Source organism: Erithacus rubecula, assembly GCF_903797595.1.
Source record: "Erithacus rubecula genome assembly, chromosome: 1".
In the NCBI taxonomy this organism is placed as follows: domain Eukaryota; kingdom Metazoa; phylum Chordata; class Aves; order Passeriformes; family Muscicapidae; genus Erithacus; species Erithacus rubecula.
Genome location: NC_136658.1, coordinates 10,520,132 through 10,543,040, shown reverse-complemented (window position 1 = coordinate 10,543,040; position 22,909 = coordinate 10,520,132). Strand labels below are relative to the sequence as shown.

Genomic DNA, 22,909 nt, shown 5'->3' with positions numbered 1-22,909 from the left:
AAACTCTTGTCTGGTCTTCTTAACACTAAGAAGGGGAATTTTTTTAGTCTGTGTAAATATTTTTTAGCTTATAAAACAAGTATTGATTAATTCATTTTTATTAGATGTCACTCAAACTCCACTTGGCTTCCAAGAAGATCAATCAAAAAGTGAACTGGATGTCACTCACATCAGTGAAAAAGCAAACATATGCAACACCTCAAGTCTGTAAAGTATGCATGGAGACAGCCAGCTTGCAACTCACACTCTCATGCCATCCCCCATTATATTTAATCTTTTAGAAGGAGCATTCCTCTATCCAAATTAAACACACTACTTTTCAGTTATCTCTCTATGAACATCTGGCCATTGACTCAAGCTGTGCATCACTAAAACAAAAATTTAAAACTTGGTCTCACTGAAGTCCCTTCCATAAAATCCTCTTCAGTTTTTCTGAAACCTTTAACAGCTGGCCTTCTCTGACAGGACTAATGAATTTCCTTCTATATTTTTATAGGTAGGATACTCTGTAATCAGTTGTAGGTATGGCCTTTTCCATCTATATACTCAGAAAAATGTTCCAAAATTTTATATGTCAATTATGTCATGTCATCCTTTTCTGGCTTTGACAAACCTTTATGCTCAAACCCAACTGAGTTTTTTCTCTATTACTTCACATGCTTCCCATCATCCTAGGGAGTTATAGCTGTAAAAACACCTTTACCTATTTTTGGCCTGCTATCACTTTCTCAGTCTCCCACCAGAGATCCTCTCAGCAAAATGTCATGATTTCTTAACATTTTTATTTACTATAACTACAGAAATTGAGAGAACATCTGTGCCAACTGGGTGCTCAGACTGCTTATAATACTAGCCCATGGCCAGCTGTGTGGGCTCTTCCACCTACACTTAATTATTGTTTAGATTACATTTAGATCTGTGTCTTTTCAAAGCTTTATATTCAGTAGTCTTCCATAAAAAAAAAAAAAAACAAAAAACAAAAACAACTGCTCAGCAAAATCAGATAAACAATCAAATTTTCTCATTTTTTTCTGCACTATGACCTTCTTGTGAATTGAAGGAAGGAAAGCACCTAACTTTGGTTCTAAAATGTTTCAATTTTTCTCCTAATGTCCTACTCTTTTAAGGGTTCCTCATTTTTCTCCATGACTTACTTCCTGAGTCAGTCTTCATTTTGGCTTTGCAAAGTTGGAACAGCTTGTTTTCTCCCAAATTTTCATTTGATATCATATTCAACTATCATTTCTAAGAAGATGCCAAAATGAAGCCTTATAGCAAAGTTGATGAGAACCCAAGATTCCAAAGGAACCCCGAATAGAAAATTTAGATTTTATATCCAAGTCTGAGCACCAATATAATATTAATGAGAAGAAAAATTATGCATTGAAGCATTCAATATATTAAAGAAATTTAAAATATAATAAATGTTAATTTTAAGATGTGCCTATTTATAGGCTATTTTCTGCTGCTCTACTTTCTAACCTCAAAACGGTTTCAAAATACAAGGTTTTGCTATTGATGTATGGATACATTAATATATATTTCAAATATAATACATATACATATTTTACTATGAAAATACATTTTAAAAACAAACAAAGAAGAAATCCTGAATGGTAACTCCTGGTTTATATTCTTATTGCAAAACAGTCTTTCCAGGACATTACATAATTTACAATCTAAACAGGCATTGCTCAGGGCCTATGAACAATGGTTGTAATTGTCTAAATACCTTTTCAGCACATCTTTTTTTGTCTTATTACTTATTTACTAAAGACACTTTTCAAATTACTTGAATTTTCACATGCAATTATTAATTTCTGAAAGTTGTTTTTTTTTGCAAATACTGTCTTACCCAAGCACTCCACAAACCTTTACTTTAGACAGAATAATGCATCCCACCTGTACACATGACCATTGTGTGGGAAAGCACCAGCAAACTGCATTTCACCTGGCAGAAAATTACCAAAGTTACTTTATTTTGGGCACCTTGAACAAACCTCTCATGAGCTGATGTTTTTCAGAGCACCTATTTCTGTGCATTCAAAACACATTCCCTCTATTTTCTTTTGCTTGAGTCATGAGAGTTCCCAGGTGTGCACTGGACATTACAAGTACCTCCCTTAGGTACTCTGGAAATAAGGAAAGGAATGGACCACTCACTTAAGAGTCAGAACTGGTTCTCCTTGTGGATCCCTCTCAGCTTGGAATATTCTGTGATTCTGAGTGCAGGGAAAGACATCCAAAATAAAAACTTAAACTGCATAAAAGATATCAATCCCACATCTTCTGCTCAGCAATTTTAAAGTAGTACATTAATAAAATACTACTTTGAAGGATAAAGATCATTCTAGATCAACATGCAAGACTAAAAATCGGGTAAAATTAAAGTCAGATGTATTGCACACCCCTCTCTAAATGAAAGGACAGCACACTAGGGAAAGAAATATCATTATGGTGACATGTTATTGAAACTTATTTTTCCCAGAACTTAACCTAACCCTCTCTGTTGAAAACAAGATGTCAATTTAAAGTGTTTCTTGAATTCAACTAATCGGAACAATTTTAGATTTGATGTTCCCTGAATATTACAGGAATAAGAACAGCATTAAATACAGAAAAGTTTGTTTTACTTGGGATATTCGTCCAAGACCAGCCAAAATTGCTTCGTGTCCTACATTAAATTACTTTTCTACCCCAGAGAGAGGGTGTTCCCTCTAAACCAGAGATGATGATATAAGGCTTTCAGAAACTATTGTTTGCATTTTACTGATCTTCAGATTGCTAGCACACAGAATTTTCAAATAAAGCACTGGTCGTCTGAAAGCTCTAAGATATTTAAATTCATTTGCTTTAAAAACACAAAAAAACCCCCATTAAAAATATGTAGTGTTCTATTAGATATATAGTCTTCTCACTGCCTTTAGCACCAGGTCATCAAAGTACCCTCAGTAGTCTATTATGAACTAGAAGCAGTGTCTGTCACAGCTGGTTCCTCTTTCCCTAAGAGGAAAACTAAGTATAAAATATCATGCTTTGGTAAGGTTTATTCTCTTTTATTATTTTGGCGAGCACATATAGATACTTCTATGTTTGTGTCACAGACAAAGCTATGTAAAAGAATTTTGCCTTGTACTTGAATTTCCAAAGGCAAATGTCTCCCACCACCACAAATGGTCCTTAGAAAGGCTGAGGAGAAAAGCTTTATAAAGAATCTGGAAAGTTCCAGTGTGTACAAACTGTGTTCATTACAGTGATTTTCTACCTCAAAATTAAGGTAATATTTAAAAAGTAGCTTCAACTGCTCATCACCCTCAAGATAAAAAGTATGATCTCATAATGAAATCTTTATTCTTCAGGAAAATCTTGTCTTTAGAAGGCTGGCTTTCATATCATGGAATCAGAGAATAAATGAGATTGGAAGGCATATTGAAGTTCTATCATAGAATGGGCTGGATTGGAAGGGACCTGAAAAATCACCTCGTTCCAACACCCCTGTCATAGGCGGGGACACCTTGCACTACACAAGGCTGCACAAAATTCCATCCAACCTGGCCTTGGACACTTCCAGTGGTGGAGCACCCACAACATTCCTAGCAAACGTGTTTCAGGGCCTCACTTCACTCATAGGAAAGAAATTCTTCCTAATCTCTGATCTAAACCTACTCTCTGTCAGTTTGAAGCCATTCCCACTTATCCTGTCACCCCAGGTCTCTCTCCATCTTTCCTGTGGGTTCCCTTCAGGTACAGAAAGGCCACAATTAGCTCACCCCAGCCCCTTCTCTGTTCCAGGCTGAGCAATCCCAGCTCTCCCAGCCTTTCCTCCCAGCAGAGCTGCTCCATCCCTCTGCTCCCCTCGGTGCCTCCTCTGGGCTGGCTCCAGCAGGTCCCTGTCCTTGCTGTGCTGAGCCCAGAGCTGGATGCAGCCCTGCAGGTGGGGTCTCAGCAGAGGGGCAGAGGGGCAGAATCCCCTCCCTGCCCTGCTGCCCACGGGGCTCTGGCTCAGCCCAGCACACGGCCAGGGCATGTCCAGCCCCTCACCCACAGCACCCCCAACTCCTTCCCCAGGGCTGCTCTGGCTCTGCTCATCCCCAGCCTGGATTGCTGCTGGGGCTGCCCTGACACAGGTGCAGCACCTTGGACTTGGTCTGTTAAACCCCATGAGATTCCCATGGGCCACTTCTGGAGCTTGTCCAGGTCCCTCTAGATGTCTCTGTCCTTCAGGTGTGTCACTTACACCCCTCAGTTTTGTGTCATCTGCAAAACTTGCTGAGGGTGCACTCAACCCCTTTGTCCATGTCATTAATGAAGATCTGAGAGTCATCTGAAGCAGGTCTGAGAACAGGTTTCTCAGCAGCTTATCTAGGCATGTCCTGAACACTTCCAAGAATGGAGATGCAATTACCAAATACAAATATCACACCTATCAATCAGTGTTCCTGTAAAGGTGCATCCACTTCCCTGTAGATTTTCAAAGGCAGCTGTGAACACTGTGTTGATTTCCTCTATAATGAATTTGAAGAGTTGGACTCACTCATTTCTGTATCAACTTCTCATTGAGTAAGGACATATCTATAATTAGTTTTGTTTTAAAGAAGTGAAATTTGAGATACTTCAATTAATTCCAAATGCTGACTTTATAATTCATATTTTATAACCTTAAACTCTATCCCACCCTAACAGACACTCTAGAAGATGTTCATTTTTGGTTCAGATGATACATCCTCCTACATTAGTCTCTCATTACTTCATCTTTTCCTACAAAATCTTCTCTTACAGTCTAGCTATCCTAAGCACAGGGTGCAGTTACCATCTAGCTATCAAATTGATTATTAATTCCTGGTTATTATAAATAAATATGTGAAGCTATTCTAGGGCAGGGGGTAAAAGGGGATAGAGAGAGGAAAATGAAATTAGAAAAATAAAAGAAAAAAAAGAAAAAAAAAGGACACCAGAAGATAAGAAGAACAAGATACTCCAGAAAGCTTGCATCTCAATGTGACCAGGATTTCAAAGAACACTTCTCCACTTGTCATTTTACCAGCAGCTGTGAAAATAAAAATTAGCTAGTTTTGTAATGAAGAGCTTATCAACTTAGGTGCCCTTTTCATACAACTCAAAGTAAACTTTATGTTGAGTTGAAAGCTGGAAGAGAGAACCAGGGATCATTTTTCTTCTGAAGGCTGTTCAGTTTTATGCCTTGCATAAACTAGACTGAGCCAGAGAGTTCCTTACACTGGATGGTTCAAGATGTGGGCTTGAGTTCCAAGCTTATTCTTATTATTCTTATTATTACTGACTTATTATTATTGACTTATTCTGTGTTCACCCAGCACTCTTACTGTTAAACCATCCCAGGAAGAGCCTTGCAACCTGAAAAGTGTCTGTCTCCTTGAAAAATCATTAGGCAATTACATTGCAAATTCATGAAAAAGTACTTCCTCTAAAACTTCTGAAGAAATCAGACACCTGCACATGCAATGTAGCCTTAAAAGCAGAATGACAGGATTACAAGGTCAATGGTTTTCCTTTTGGCAGATGTTATCTGGGCAGGATTCTGGCTTCTGGAGAGTGCAGAAAAAGACAAAAATAAAAAAAAAAAAATTGAAACAGGCAGAAAAGATCAACCAAGTGAAAAATAATTTTAAACCAAATATACAAGAATTATAAGAGATGAGCAGAGGGTGGCAACATTCAGTTATCCCTTTAAAGAGGAATCTAAGGTTACTCAGCCCCTGGGGTTTGACTGCACCACTATACACCCACTATGGGACTACTGGATCCCCCTTACTTTTACTTCCCTCTTTGAATATCATGGTTAAAAATACACTTTTGATGCAAACCTAATAGAGAAAAGGGCAATTTATTCTTCATGTTAAGAGCAAGGGATCACTTATATTGTTCTCAGCTAGGAGAAAACATAGAATACAACAAAACCTATTTAATGTTGTACATAAAGCAGATATAATCTTGTTTGGAGTCTTCAAGACACGATAATGATAAAATAACAACAAATTCTGGACACCAATTATTATTCCCATATGGTTACTGAGCAGTTTATTACTGCAGATAGACACTGTCAGCCACAACTGAATCTCACTTCTATTACCATTTCACGTATCATTCACTTACATAGGAGGTAAGAGTTTTAGCTCAGGAAAACCTCATTAATTTGATATGCATAACATGCCCCACAGACTCTCCTGATGTTTTGTTGATACAATTCTATTCCTATTGGGCTGATCCTTCAATAAACAGTTAACACAGGTATATGTCAAGACTCTAGGAGGACCAAACTCACAAAGAGTTTGTCTAAGAGAAAGTCTAGCAAAGAGAAAGTCTAAGCAAAGAATGGAGGCAGAATTAGCACAGATGCTTTTATTTTTATTAGCAGCAATAATTAGTGGTCATCTCTAAGAGAGTCCAGAGGAGGCCACCAAGTTAATTGACCGAATGGAGCACCTCTCCTGTGAGGAAAGGCTGAGAGAACTGGGAGTGTTCAGCCTGGAAAAGAAAAGGTTTTGGGGTGATCTAAATGTCTCCTTTTAGTACTTGAAGGGAGCCAACAGCAAAGATGGAGAGAGACTATTTACAAGTGCCTGGAGTTACAGGACAAGGGGGAATGGCTCCAAACTAACAGAGACTAGGTTTAGATCAGAGATTAGGAAGAATTTCTTTACTGTGAGGATGGTGAGGCCCTGGCACAGGTTTCCCAGAGAAGCTGATGCCCATCCCTGGGAGTGTTCAAGGACATACTGGATGGGGCTCTGAGCAGCCTGGGATAGTGAATGGTGTCCCTGCCCATGGCAGGGGGTTGGAACTAAATGTTCCCTTCCAATCCAGGCCATTCAATGATTCTATGAAATGATGACAGGAAGTGCCACATGAAACACTGCAAAAAGTGCAAAACCTCCAGCTGTGAAGAAATATTCTGGGAACAGGGCTTGTATGTGATCATCAGTGCTAAGCTAGTCCAGGAGTGTGGGCACACTGGCAGGACAACACCACACATATTGCATATCTATCTTTTCTACCTATGAAGTTTTCCTTATTTTCTTTGCTACATTTCTCTACCCTTGACTAATTTCCAACTCAGGAGGTTGTTCTGTATCACAGAATACTTGAAATTCCTTTCAGAATTAGCAACCAAACGCTAATATTGTATATAAATATATCTTTATCTCTGTTTATACACACACACACACACCATACACTCAGGTGCAGAGGATGTAATCCTGACAGAATTGCTTCCAACTTTTGGGATACAACATTCTTTTCCCCACCAGATGGCAGTAATTTCAACTTAATATAACCCGGACTGGTCACCACATGCACAGCAAACAATGGCATACATTCTATTTGGGATTTTCCTTAAGAAGAAATGTTGATTTCTTGAACACATACAGCGGAGTTATTCCAGTTTCCTCTTATTTAATGGCAAAGTGTTCTACTAATAGCTAAACTCAACTTTGATCAGTGTATCCTGAAAGGTTTGTTTTTTTTAAACACACATAGTTCCTTTTTTTCTTTTTTCAGTATGCTGTAATTTTGTTAAATTGGAGAAGTACAGGTATTATTTCTCATTGTTGTCTTGTTCCAAGAATAATTCCCAAAAAGAAATATCTGGCTAACTTTCAATACATAATCAACATTTACAATATATGCTAGTGAATAAAAAGACTAAAGAACTCCAAATAAGAAGGGGAAATGATAAATACTTTTTGCATAATTTTCTGACAAATGTATTCAGTGTTCAGATTTATTAACTTATAAAAGCCCAGGGTAAAATCTACACCAAAAATATTGCAGCCAGTACATACTATTTTACACACCAGCTAAATTGTCTTTAATATGGGGGCTGAAAATTTCTTCTGTTGGCAAAACGAGGAAAGTTTTTGTCAACACGGTCCAGGCATCATACAAATAATATAATTTATTGGATGGGGACTAGTCTGTAGGATATCCAGATCTAGGAGCAACTCATCCATTTATTCTAACCAAAAGACTATTGTTCCCTTTTTATTTCTTTAACTTCTAATTTTCCAGAAGAAAAAGTCCTACATTACAGAGAACTTCCCTCCCATTCTTCTAATATTAGTATTCTGACTGTTTAACTGGGTTTATATTCAGCTCTCTTCTGACTACAAAGATAATATCAAAAGTGCACATTCTTATTAATAAAACACACCCATTTTCCAATAAACTTGTGACCAAATATTCAGTCTGTTTGGACAGCTGGCTTCCACCATCCCACAAGCAGGGATTCAGATCCCTGTTTTTTCTTCCCATGTTTTTTTCTTTTTTTCAGCAGAAAATAGAGCAAAATTTTCTCAAGACGTACTAAAGTACAATAATAGAAAGAAAAGACCATAAAAATAATGCAAAAAGTGATATGACTACATTCTACTAATTAAATACTAAGCAGCCAATTGTACTTGTCTTTCACACTCATGGGCAATATTCCAGAATATTTCACTTTTAATACCAAAATGCAAATCCCATTTACATGGATGTGTACTGAATAAGCAATATCCCAAATCAGTGATGTTTGAACTGAAGATGTTCTCAACATATATTTTAGTTCAAAAGATCTGTTAATAAACTTTTCATTATGGCTTGACATCCTTCTGAGATCACATATCTACATCACCTGGAAGGATGAGCAGAATCCACTATAAAAAGGAAGGAAGAGGAAAAGTAAAGGTATCAAGTAATGTTTAGTATGAACCTCTCCACAATGATTTGAAGGGGCGAATGCAAACCTTTGTGAATAACCATGAATTCAGAATCCATCCTTGGCTTGAAAGGGGAAACTGAATGAGTCATTGCTGAAGGGGACAGAGTAAACACAGAGTAAACACAGGCATTCATCATTTAACATAAAGTGCCAGCATAGAAAGTTTAGCACAACCCTGTGATGTTCAAAGGGACAAAGTAGAAGTGACAGACAACTGCTTTTTCCTCCCACTGCAGGATCAGTAATAATCCCACAGTTACATTTAGAGAATTCTGTGTATTTTGAAAAGGATATGGGAGAAATAGAGGTGAAGGAAGAATCACAAATACTGAAAACAGGTGTTACAGTAGAAGTCTTAAGAGATCTCAGATGTGTTTTGCTGACTTGAACAAATATGTAGCAGTCATTATAGGAACACAAATAACCACCTATAAATGTCAGCAGAAAACAATGGAAAAATGGCTCAAAGCTGAAGCTGGTCAATTTTAAATCAGGTAAAAGGCACAAGTTTTGATACTTTGTTTCATGAAATAACCACTTTTGCTATAAAGATAAATAGTGGATTAAATAAAAATAATTTACCACTTCAAAGAAGAAATGCAAGGGAGTAATAGCACAAAATGTGAAAATTTGAGAGTTAAAACTATTTGGTCCAATGGCCCATTCTGATTTAAACCCAGCCCTGTGCTGTGAGGAGAAGCACCATGTGTGAGCTGCTCAGGAAATCTGAAATGCAGAGGGAGCAAACTCTCACTGTCCTGGGAAAACCAGGATGGAGAGCAGCTGCACTGCCCTCAGGGTCTGGCCATGGGACACAAACTCTGGGGATGGTCTCAGGGCTTACCTGCAGCCTGTGGAGCAGCAAACACAGCCCTGCTGTGAGAAGGAATGGCAGCTGTACACCTGGAATGGAAGAGACACATGAGAACAGGGATACAGGACTCCTGCTGCAAACTAGCTGAGTTTCACCTGATATTTCAAAAGGAAGCATCTTTCAAATAGACATGGTGTTATGTCCCATAACTACATAATATAAAGATAAAAAAGAGCAAGCTTTTTTTTTTTTTTTTTTTTTTTTTTTTTTTTTTTTAATGAGACTTAATGAACTTTAACATACTAACAAATTTAAAGGAATTGCCATACTCCAGGAGCTGAAACAACTAAGTAATGTGGTGCAACATCTTCTGCTTTGCAGGCCCCATAATCTTTCAGCACATCAAAGTGAGGGCACTGTATTCTTGCTGGATGCACATTTAGTTGTGTGCTGAGTTTTGCATGTCAATAAATTCACAATTTTATTACTTTTATAAAATAACCAACACAATTTCTTAGATTTAATTTCAGCACCTGAAAATATTTTTTTTTCCTCTTTGTGGATTTTTAGGAAACATGTAGAATGAATTCATGCACAAAACCTATATTTTTTTCTCATCTTCATAGCAAACACAAAGATGTGTTTAGCAGAATACATAGGGAAAGTATTAATCTACAATCACGTGTCTAGTACAATAAATACAATACTAAGGGAAAACACATGTAGCAGAACCACTATGCTGGCAAAAGATATTTAGCTTACACAGTAAGAAATCCTCCGAGCTGTTTGTAATCAACAGATCATATTTAATGCCTTCCTTTCATTAACATGGAGTTTTTCAAGAAGCAGGATAAGTTAGAAAATTCTTGTTACACTCAGAGAAAGCACAGGATTTTTAAATGAGGAACCCTTCAGCCTCTGAGAGCTCAATTAGTATTAATTACAAGTTTAAAGAAGAACCACAACATATTCACATTGATAGCATAGGCATATCTACAGCATAATTACTGTCACTTCAATAAGTGCAGTCATGCATGCACATGCCCTTCCAGGATCAAAGTGGTGGCACATCCAGCCCAAGCTCCTGCTATCAGAGGCAACTGTTCCTCACATTCCCTTTCATAGATGTATCATTTTCCACCTTGCAAACAGTTAGACGTGTATGGAAAAACAAAACCTGACCACTGTATTGGGAGTTCCCTCCAGAACACTACTGGCTGGAAATATTCTAACTTCCAGTCTGATTTTCTGCCAATTGTTTCTGTCCCAGCATTGCTCTTCAGATTAGATTGCTCTCCTTCACTCACAATTGTCCTGTTCCCACTGTGTACCTTTTCTCTTGGCTTTTATTTATTAAAGAGAAATAAAGCTGTTAGTATCCTCACAATACCCTTTCCCTTTCCCACTATTTGTTTTAGTCCCATTTCTTTTTCTGTTTGCTGCACCTAAATTCATGCTTCCTATACCTGGGCACTCTGAATGCTTGGCACAATTCCTGGGGAGATTTCTGTGGTGCCTCACGTGGAAGCATTGCTAATTTTATTTCATTGTCTGAAAGGTCCAACTTGGTACTATTTTAAATTGCACAAACCTTGCTCATGGACATATCAGAACACTGGAGTTGCAATTATTTTGGATTAAATTCCTCTTACCTAGTCTTAAGCAGCATCTCTGAGCTGCGGGTCCTTTAGAATCAGAGACACTTCACAGCATGATCCATCTGATCTATTTTTAGAGATTCTGACTGGATGAAATCTGTTGTGCCCTAGAAATACTCTTCTGACCATGCCTAAACAAATACCTCAGTTGAAGAGAGCTAGACTGAATCGACTGAAGAGCTTATTTTGTGGTTTATTTATATAGTCAGCTTCTTCATTTCCTTTAAAAAGAATCTTGAGACACCAGATAATAGCAGAAGCAATCTTAACGATGTACATAACTAGGTTTTCAGACTTCATCTTGTTTCCATTCCCCACAGTCTCTCAGATGTGAAGTTTTTTCTGGATTATTCATTGCTGATACTTTTAAATTGAATATTGAAAATGGTTCTTCTAGTACACTTTTAAAACCCACAGTAACTAGAGGTAGCAAAATTTTCCCTCAGAAATAAGTGCTTATGCAATGATCTAACAGAATTACAGTTTGACTATTCTAGATATTGACTACTCTACAGTTTGATATTCTAGACTAGCACATGAGAAAAAGGAACAGGTATTTTAAAATAAGCTGAATTTTGTTCAATCACAAATGAAAGGATGTAGACTTGGAGAAGTTGGCAGAATGCTTTTTGCCATCTCTAGTGAACCTCATTAACTACATCTGCTAAGCAAAATGCTTTAAATATTTGAATAGTAAAAGATAAAATTTAAAATTAAAAACAAAATAAAATGAAGCACAAAAATTTATTTCTACCATATTTTCCAATGGAATTAATACAGAATTTTTCTGCACAAAAAACAGATTAAAATCAGAAGGAATTTGATACTTTCCCTCACCTCTAGAGGCAAATCAAAGTAGTTACTGTACTATATGATCTCACAGTGGATTATTATTTAAAAAATGATTGTTGAATCTTAAGAATTTACTGAAATATTCCAAGTATAAGTTATAAAAGAGAAAAAAGTGTTACAACTATAAGAGTTTTTCTTTGTTTTGTAAAGGAAGTGCTAGTACAGATAAATAGGCTTTATAGATAAAGAGGTTTTGTAGCAAGTAACAGGCTGGACTGAATATCTCAAGGGTTTCACTTGGCCAATACAAAATCATGAAGGTTTTCTTCACATCTCACCAATCCTGCTTACATACAAGCATTTGAACAATTTTTCATGTGACACACGTACTGAGACAAAAATTTTTATAAGAGGGGAAAACTAAGGAAATTTTCATGAAAGTCACTCAGTGAAATTACATAATATTTAGAAAATTGCTGAACACACGTACAAACAATTCAAAGCAACATTATGATGAGCACTTGTTATCCTACTTGGTGCTCAGAAACCAAAAATCAGAATAACTCTGAGAAGAGCAAACACTGAACAACTTCACTCCTTGAATCACAATACCAAAATGATTAAATTCCAGATAGTTCAGGTTCATGGGCAAATTCATGGACAGGGTGTCCATAAATAGATACTGAAGGGTACAGGTAGGATGTCCCTTCTAGCATCAGACATCCAAAAATGATGGATGCCAAGGGACTATGAGGGAAATGGATTACCACTCAGACCCAAAATCCCAGTCACAGAAGGTTCAAAGAGATGTCATTTCACAGAAATATTAAACATATTTTTCAGAATGTAATTTCTGATACTTCTTAAATGTCATACTAACAACCATCATGCCCCTCAGAAACCTTAAAATCTTCAGATTTTTCATTCTTTATGAAAATTCTATTTTCTTCAGCCAGAACTCTCATAAACTATATCCTTGACAGTGGCATTATTAAGAATATATGCTGGTAAGTTTGTCTTTTCTGAAATGACTGGTCTCATTTTGCAGTCCTTCTATGTATTCTTTCATGTACTGCTAAACACAAACTTTGGATGATTGCTCTAGTTTGCAAAGTACCCTACTTTCAAGCATAAATGTAATTCTTGTTGGTAATGTATAACTTACAGAGTTCTTCAATATATACAAATACAAAGCAAATTTCCTCCCCTGATTCTGAAATAGGATGCAATCATTCTACCAAAGGCATATCTGACATATAATAAAAATAGACAAATTTTCTCCCTGAAAACTCCCTCTTTCATTATTAACTCTTTGTTAGGGAAGGGAAAACTTAAATATGAAAAAAAAAAAAAAAAAAAAAAGAGGTAAATGCTGAGAAAAAGGCATTTTAAATAAGGATAATAATTGTGATGGTCTTCTGAAAATATTAGGCAAAAACAACCATGTTTTCTACTTGTTTTCTATTTATTTTCTATTGCTTTCTATTTCAATGAATCTTCTTGCAGATCAGAAAGCAAATCATATTCTGGGCTGCACCAAAGGCAGCATGGCCAGCAGATGACTCTTGCCCTGAACTCCACTCTCATGAGACCCCACCTGGAATTTTGTGTCCAGCTCTCAGAATGACACAGATATGGATTTGTTGGAGAGAGCCCAGAGGAGGCTACAAAAATGATCAGAGGGCTGGAGCAACTCTCCTTTGAAGACCAGATGAAGAGCTGCAATTTTCAGGTTGGAGGAGAGAAGGCTTGGGATAAACTTTCAATATCTGAGGAGGTTTAGAAAGCTGGAAGTGACTTTCTATAAGGGCTTGTAACAAAAAGACAGGGAGCAATGAATTTAAACTAAAAGAGAATACATGTAGGTTAGATACTAGGAAGAAATTCTTCACTCTGGGGTGGTGGGACACAGGCACAGGTTGCCCAGAGCAGCTCTGGATGCTCCATCCCTGACAATGTCCAAGGCCAGGGCAGATGGGACACTGAGCAACTCATTCCAGTGTCCCTGCTCATGGCAGGGGCTTGGAACAAGGTCATCTTGACCCTGAGATGAGCTCAGCTGGTCATAACAAGGTGTTAATAATGCCAAGGCTGTGAGTTTGATGCCTGTGTGGACCATTCACTTTAGGGGTGGACTTGGTGATCCTTGTGGGTACCATCCAATTCAGAATATTCTGTAAGTTTGTGATCTTTCAATCCCCCCAACTAAAACTATTCTGCAATCTATGGCTGCTTGGCATGACCAGCTCTTAGCAATAAATATTTTTGCCCTGAGATCAGACCACTTGTGATAGTGGTTTTAACTTAGCCAGGTTCTACACAAGAACAAAGTTATTATTGTTGCTGTTTCTGCATGTCTCTGTTAAAAAGTTACCAGAAATCTCAGGTTATCTTGGACTAACATTATTTCTCTAATGTTAAAGATTCCCTTTCTGGGACCAGGATATAAAGGGACTTCTACTTATCAATAAGAGAGACTCAGAAAATGAAGGCCCTGAAAAGAACCTCATACACCTGAGATGCTCCTGGAGTCAACTAACTTCCATTTCAAAACATTACAGAACTATGACACTGAGAGAGAAAATGTGACTTTCTGATCATTTGAGAGTTCATCTTGCATCTGTTATTTATATTCAATATGTTTGGAAGGAGACTTGAATAGGGGCAACAACTTAATCAGACTTTCTAAGGCTTTTTGTGGTGGGGATTATAGACCAAGAAGAATACTCAGGAGCCAGAGAGATTTAATTTGTTTTGTATCCTAAATCAAAGTGAATGCAGTTAGTCATTCCCAAGTTCATAACAAAGCAAATCCATGTACAGGACCAAAAGCAAATAACTTTTGCTGACATCACTGATCTATCAGGACTCTTGGTTTTAAGGAGGAAAGTCTAGAAGTTTTCACAGGCTACCAAAATTCAACCACCACAGTTTTAAGCTTTGGTGATTTTTGCTTCATAGACTTCTTCAAGTCCTTGGTCTTAGCAAGTCCACAGTCAGGTTTGAATATTCTGTGTCATTAAGGTAATGTAGAAAAGGATTATCTGAAGAACAAGTCAGAGGATTTTTGGTGGGGATTAACCTGGCAGAGCTTTTAGAAACATTGGGTTAAAAGGAACCTTTTCCTAAAATTTCAGTCAATTGTAATTCATCTTGTATCACCAGACTAAAACCTGGGGTTTCATTTAGTTTTCACTGCTTTTGTTTCATCTAGTAGATTATTAGGATGTGCAACATGATAAACTACTATCCTTGAAATTATGATTTACAACATTGTTGCATATCATAAAGTACAGTGTCAAAATTGCCAGAGTACAAATTCCTTAAACATGGTCTGAAACTACAGAATTTTCATCTCCACTGAACAAGATCATGGCCTCTTGTCCTGGTTTGGCATACTGTGACAGAGCTGAAATGTCTTTCTTTTTTTTTAAATTCAAGTGAGCAATTCAGTCTAAAACTCCCATAAAATAAATTGGTGACACAGCAAACCTTGCCTAGAGCAAACCATGAAAAAAATCTTTGTTTATCTCTCTTGTGGGGGAAAAAAAAAATCTGGAGATACCAGAGGCGTGAATTGTACTGTTTAGGAAAGAAATTGTGCCTGATAATACTTTCTGTGCAAACCACAGAACTTCTCAACATTCAGGAAGCATCTTCTGTATTAAAGAAAACCCCAACCAACAAACTTCACTTCTCCATTCTCTACCTTGGCTCAGAGAAGCTGAATTGGCTTCTATATCACAATGGAGGCTACAAAACAGTTGCACTTCTTGAGGCCCTTTAAGGTATTTAACAAGGGGATTAAGATGTTTTGATGATTTACTACTCCATTTAAATGAATGACCCAAAAGGGAAAAGAGAAATGTCTGGCTCAGTCACCACTGGCTGAAATGGAGTAAGAGGCCTCAAACTGGCAGAACTTCCATTTGAATGAACCAGGTGAAAAGTTGGCACATGGCTCAAGCAACTGCCCAAAGGTTATGCAGAACCTCAGTGTCAACAACACTGGAAGGACAGGACCATGTGTGCTTTGGGGCAAGACATCAACTCATGGTAAAAATCACCCTACAACAACACCAATGGAAATAAAACTTAATGGTTTCACAATCATGTTTCCATTGCTCACAGACATGCAACTTCTCCCTTCAACATCAAGTATTACACATGTTTCATTGCAGTGCTCTACCCTCAGCTCCTTACAGGAAAAGACTAACTATTTCAAGAAATGAGCATTAATATAATTACGATCTGATCCTCTCCTTGGTAAACTGTGCAGATAGCTGTGAATCTAGAAATTATTTTCTTATTAATTACAATAAAATGGATAAGAAAGCCTTCCACTAAAAAATCTTCCTTCCAGCAGCAAATATCTTTCTTTTAAAAAATATTAGAATGTTTTATTAGCATGAGAATAATTTTAAGCAGTGTTTGAATACCAAATACAACAGCATTGTCTTTTGCACAGTTTGTGCCATACACGACAGATTATATAATCTTTTAATTTATCATTGCAAGGTATAAAAATTGAGAGAATTTCACATAGCCTAAATAAACCTGAAGACACAACATTTCCACATACTGTATGAATTTGTAAAGTGCAGTGAGTATATGAAAATGTTTACCATCATTAACATGCATCTGTAGTTCAGCAGGAAGTGTCTTATTACAAATATCAAATGTCTTATTACATCTAACAGTCTACACAAAAGAAGAGCAAAAAGATTCTTCTCTTAAACTAATGGGACTAGTTAATGGGCATTCTGGAGAAAAGATACAGCTTGCAATCATGTCATAGTCCAGCTGAAAACTGAATTAATATGCATGGTATAAAATATCCAGAATGAATCCAATTAATCCAGATCATGACCATTTTAAGATAATGGCCTTCCTATTTTTTATTGTTAATCTTTAATTGTTTATATTGAATATTTGTATTTCTCATTCATGTTTATATTTTCCTATGCAATTTCTGGGGTTTTCTTCTTGGACAATTTTGGCCCATAAATGTGCAGGGTAGGCCAAAAACTTTTTTTAAAAAAAGCCTGTTGTTATTTGAGGGCAACTTACAGTCAGTTCACATACATCCTTTCATTTAAAATACACAGACCTCAGTCTGAAGTTAAACTGTCCTAAAGATCAACAAAAGTTCAGAATACACCCTGAAAAATATTGCCCTTGATACTCATAAATATTAATTACATTTATAGGATAGCAATACAAATTCTACCAAGGACCACAGGTTCCTACAGTTATTAAAGAGCAAGAAAAAATACAGATAGAAATGATGTAATTATTAGTGGTTTTGGAACTTTAAACTCTGTTCCACTGTTCGCCTGACATTTCCCTCCCACTGTCGTCATCCTCCCCGTCCCAATTTTAACAAAAATAGTTGGAACAAAATTAATCTCACACTGATAATAAGAAGACAGATGCTGTAGCTTGTATTAATACAGACCATCATAGAGTATGTAAGAGAAGCTATTAAAGCAAACTCTTTAACAGTAAAATTCTAATAAAATAGTAATCCGTCAAAATTTACAAACAACCACAAACAGTTAAAATGTCACAGAACAGATGCAATAAACACAATTCAAAAACCAAGCACACCTACGCCATGGAACACATTTTAATTTTTCAGGAGGAAATGTAACACATAGCAGCTAAAGGAATAACAAAGCAAAAAGAAACAAAGTACAAACATAACGATTCTCAAAGGTTAATGGTTACACCACAGGCGTATAGTCACTGATCACATTTTTACTACCTATGCCTACAGATAATTCTATTTTCTTTTCCCTCTGAAAAGGGCAGGACTATTACGTTTTGATTTTGTGTGCATTTTTAGTTGTCTTTTCTAGAAGTGCAAATCTCAAAAATTAGCATTGCAGAGCCCAAAAATGAAGAATAAAAGAACTGGCAAAATATTGCAACAAAAAAGTTACTGCATAGAAACAGAAATTCATTACTTTCATACTCTGTCAAACTAATAATACTAATATGCATTTGGAAAGAAAAGCAAAATCTTATTTTAAATGGCATTTGCTAAAGCTACGTTAACAAAAGGATTTGTGGCCCTGTCACGAAAAAACATTGACCCTTGACCTTTTTTCAGTTTAGAGAAGGAGAATAGCCAGAATCTTGTGTATCAAACAAATGTTTGTTTTGTATAAACCTCCTCTCAATTTTCTTATTTTGCTGCAAAAGCGGAGAAGGAAAAATTAAAAAAAAAGAAAAAGAAAAATTAAAAAAAAAAAAAAAAAATAAAAGAGCAGAAGAAAGTGCCCCAAACTAAAGGCACGATTCAGAAACAGTGCAAGGCTGCTTCTAAACAGTCATGTGACTTTTTTTTTGCTAACAGCCATGTGCTCGCGTATCATTTTACTCTGAAATAACTCTGCGGATTTCAGCTCAACCTGCCTTTGCTTATAATGCATGACATAGCCTGTGAGGGAGCCTGAGAACTGTCCCTCTTCAAAAGCAAGGTTCCCATGCTTGGCCTGTAACCATGGAAGCAGATGCCTTTTTTGCTTACCCCTGCTTACCTCTTTGCAGCCACGAGCTGCTCCCTATTGTTAAAAGGGGTACGCCTTGATTTTTCTTCGTCGTGACTGAACTTGCCTCTTCTTCAAAGGGCACGATGATGCAGGTCATTGGTCTAGACTGTTTGCACGGTCCAGAGAACAGCCTTGATGTAACCCTTGCTCCGTCTGTGCCACACCACCAGCCGTGCGACTGCAGACTGTAGGGGGACATCGGAGATCTGTATTTGAAAAGAAGTCCGTCCGATTTTGCCATTGTGCCTTTTCAGTCATCGATCGAATGAATATCGAACCTTCTGTCGTTGCATGTGTGAAATAGATAGCTTAGCAAGCACTTTTGTGCCCAAACCTGTGCACTGGGCCAAACTCTCTTCCTTTATTCACGAGTATTATTGGTTTTTGTAGTATAGTAATTTCTTAGGAACTTTAATAACAGTGTTTTAATGTTAGACCAGCCTCACAGCAGAATCTCTTTGTTTTAACCTGCTTGATTTAGCACTTAATTTTTTTTTTTTTTAAGGTGCTTTCTCTTTTAAATCTTTCCCAGTTTAACATCAGCCCTCTTAAAGTGCAAGGGAGGCTGATTTGGAATCAGTATGAACAGTCCAGAATCGTGAGGGGTTTCAAAACAAGATACTGACTGGAAGTTTGCTGCCAAAAGGCTTTAAAAATAATGCAGGAGAAAAACAAACGTGAACTTGGAAAGCTCCAAAATTAATTCAAAAAGTGAAAAAATATATTAAAAAAAAATTGTTTTTTGCTTGTTTGTTAAATACAAAAAAGTGGATAATCTTAAAGAAAAGACAGATATTCTAGTAGATAAAATAACCTGACAGTGGTGACTAGAACCCTAAAAGACTTTATATTCTTTTTTTCCCTTGATATAGAAAGACAAATAATTTTGAAAACTAACATTTGATAATATGGGTTTTTGCTCTTCTATACTAGTGCAAAAACATTCTTGATTCTCACTGATCACTTTTTTTTTTAAATATGCATTTTATTTTAAAGAGGAAACAGTTAAATGTCTACACCGCTGCAAGAAATTATGAAAATCATGCTAAACCACTGAGAAAATGCAGCTGAAATGTTCAGTCAAAGAGTTCAACAGAACTCCAGGAATTTCAGGGAGGAGTGAAGAAAAAGATTCTCTTACATCTTCGAATTTAAAAAAACAAACAGAACTGTAGCTAACGTGGAAAATGATGTCAGTCGGTAAGCAAGTTTTTACTCTTCTTTTAATGGAATGGCAAAATCTCTGATCATTGCTTGTCAAAAAAAAACAATAATCTAGTGAAAGCCATCAGCACCTATTCCTTGTACAATATGCCAGCCTCTAGTCTGTGCTAACAAAATCTGGATTGCATCAAAAAGGGCTTATATATTCTTCAGGGTGCTGCTAACCCAGAGCTGTCTGCAGATGACATCAGTATATATATTTTTGCGATACCACTATCTCATACTTCAAGGCATACCTATTTTCTCTAATTGCCGCAGGCAAAGGGGAGGTGCACTAAAGAATAAAGAAGGTTATTGTGACAGATGAAACATAATTCACAATGAGTACTCTTTTCATCCAGCCTTAAGTAACAGAGGATTACTCCAAGCTGAATTTTAGGGGAGTATGTATGATCTGATTTAATAATATGAGGACAGGCCACAAGCTGAAAGGCAATATAAACCAATTATGTTTTTGCTGATTGTTTGTGGGGTTTCCCCCCACGCACTCTCTTTCTCTTTTCTGGAAATAGAAGAAATATTAACTTGAAGAGGGTCTGAAGAAACATGGGGAAAAGTAAGAAATGCCGAGAAATAAAAGTTGGGATTTTCTGGAATGGATATTGACAAATGCTTATTCTATATTTCTGCTTCATGACACTTTAATGAAATAAGATCATGCTTTTCTTCAGTAATTATGCGCTGTGAAAGTAGGTAAACTAATTTTGATACACTTACTGAACTTGCCTTGCTTCTGAGAAATTCATACTTGAATTGTCTAAAATGCTGTGTGATGTCAAGTTTAGATGTAGATAACTATTATAGTAAAATAACTTTCTGCTAAGTCTGTGTACATTGCTTTTCTGAGTCACTGTTTTAATATTTAAACAGTAAATGGGCAAGCTTGCATGAGTATTTAATGTTTGTTTCCTTATAGCATGCTTTGGAAAAAATTGCTTAGCATAAATTACTGTATTGGATTCTGAAAGGCTTCATCTTTCTATAGTTTCAATTTTCATAAAACAGCTCTTTCTGTATGATCTAAAATTGCTTGCAGAATGTCTGGACTTTTTAGCAAGTTAAACTGCAGAAACGGCTAAGGTGCTTGACAAAAAAGAAACAAACAATGCTCCATTTTGTCTATAGAAATGTTAATTTAGATTAATTACTTTTAAAAGTAATAGGCAACTTTAAAAAATTCATTTCACTGTAATTTTTTAAAGTATTAATTGATCGTCTCAAAGAACATTTTTATAAATTTTGTATAATTTAGTATGCAAAATAAAACTATTTTTAAATATGGATTCTTAATGTGTTCTTTGAGTGTTCATCTTTTTTTGAAAAACCACAGACCAAAAAAACCTCAAACAACCATGAGTTGAATGTTTATTTTGATATGTTTTAGAGTTTTAAATTTTTTAATTATATAAAATCTGCTTTCTAGCAGAGTTAATAAATCTATGCTTTTAATTGAAAATTAATTATTACTAGGGGTTAGTTTGTATCTTTGAGATTTTGGACTGAAATATAAAATAAAGATTAATTAGAACAGACTTTCTGTTATTCAGTGCTGCTACATGTCAGAGTAGCTAAGACTATTTAACAACTTAACATCTAATGTTCCATAAACAAACAGCAATATTATTATATTTTTGTAAACCAGAAAAGAACAGTGCTGTTTTGTCTTTCTAGAGGGTGTTACTAAACTATTCTCTTACATAACACAATTTCATGTCATTCTTAAAAGGAAACATAAAACCAATGTAAGAATTTCATAAACACCCTAAGCAATTAGGTGGATTTTTGTGAATAAGCAGTATGCATTAAGCACACAACAGTACTGTATTTTAAAGAAAGAATAAGCAGTCAGAAAATGGATAAAATGCAGTAAGAAAGCTGCTAGATTGAAAGCATACATTTTAATATTTTAGTTCGCGAGGGGAGCGGCAGCCAAAAGACCATTCTAACCACCTGACAAACAGCAACAAACAACAGCTCTCGAGTCAAAATATTTATTAGGGTGTCATGTCAATGTACAGGCTAGCATATGTGCCAAGGAGAAATTATTCTATTATCTTCAGCTGAGTGAACCAGCAACAATGAATGTACAGATTTGTAAATATACGTGGAACTGAGAATGTTCTTTCAAATCCTACATCCATTTAATTTTCATTGATCATTTAAAAAATATATCAAAAAGTGCGAAGTACAAGTTACATTAATTCCTGTGACATTTTTTATCCAAATGTTATTGTTGCCCTGTCACTTTGCAATTGCAATCCCTGGTAAAGTTTCTCAGTAAGAAATATATACTTTAACGTTTGTTTTAGGAGTCAAGAGGTGTTTTAGCTACACTGAATGACATTAATTTAAGCAATATATATTTCATTAATAAACTTTCAAAAAATGCATATTTTTGGGGGCATTCATATTGGTAGACTTACTTTGTTCTCTTCAAAATTAGTTTGAAGCATAATTTATTACTGGCATGGCACATGAAACTTTCAGCAAAATTGTAGACTAAGATTATCTTTGGAAAAGTAGGGAAAAGAGAGCACAACAGATGATGCATGTGTGCAACAAAAGAATCTTTTAAGATGAATAATTTTTTAATACTGAAACAAACTACAAGCACTCAGATAATTTACAAATCCAAAAATAAATAATATTACATATTATTTCAATTCTTTTTCTGCAAAACATACATCAGGCGGAATGAATATATATCAAATTCACCACACGGTTTTTAATTGTCAGTGTTGAGATTTTCTTAAAACAGAAGAGGGAGGGGAAAAGATCTCTTCCCCTCCCTTGCAAACAGCTTTGATTTTAAGAAAATCTAAGTGTGCAGGTGCAGTTGTCTCATCCCATAGTCTGTTCAGCTTTAAAAGCCTAGGTCTGAAATTAAGATTTGTAATATTTTGGGAGCAACAAAGAATACAGCAACTCAGGAGACAACACTGGGAATGTAAGAAATCACAGACTTTGATTCTATACGACAAGCTGGATAGGAGTCAAAGCTGCCACATGTGGTGTGAAAAAATGCCACCCCGGTGTGAACAAAGGGTTTAAAATGGAGTCAAGAAGCGTGCAAGCTCAATGTCTAAGCTTTTCCTGTGAATTGTACTGCCACAACCTGCAGGATATC

The 22,909-nt window shown here is 36.2% G+C and overlaps 1 protein-coding gene across 2 annotated transcripts in view; it reads right to left on the bottom strand.

Moving 5' to 3' along the window:
• Positions 1-22,909, bottom strand: part of LOC306810341 (uncharacterized protein) — a 217,606-nt gene that overhangs the window by 120,426 nt on the left and 74,271 nt on the right. Inside the window, exons 3-4 of one of the 2 annotated variants that reach the window (XM_079322823.1) lie at positions 18,547-18,743; positions 9,582-9,640 (exon numbers count right to left, since the gene is read on the bottom strand). In XM_079322823.1, the coding sequence (XP_079178949.1) occupies positions 9,582-9,640; positions 18,547-18,743 (256 nt within the window). The remainder of the gene's footprint in view (positions 1-9,581; positions 9,641-18,546; positions 18,744-22,909) is intronic. The other variant, XR_013776436.1, reaches the window with a different exon arrangement.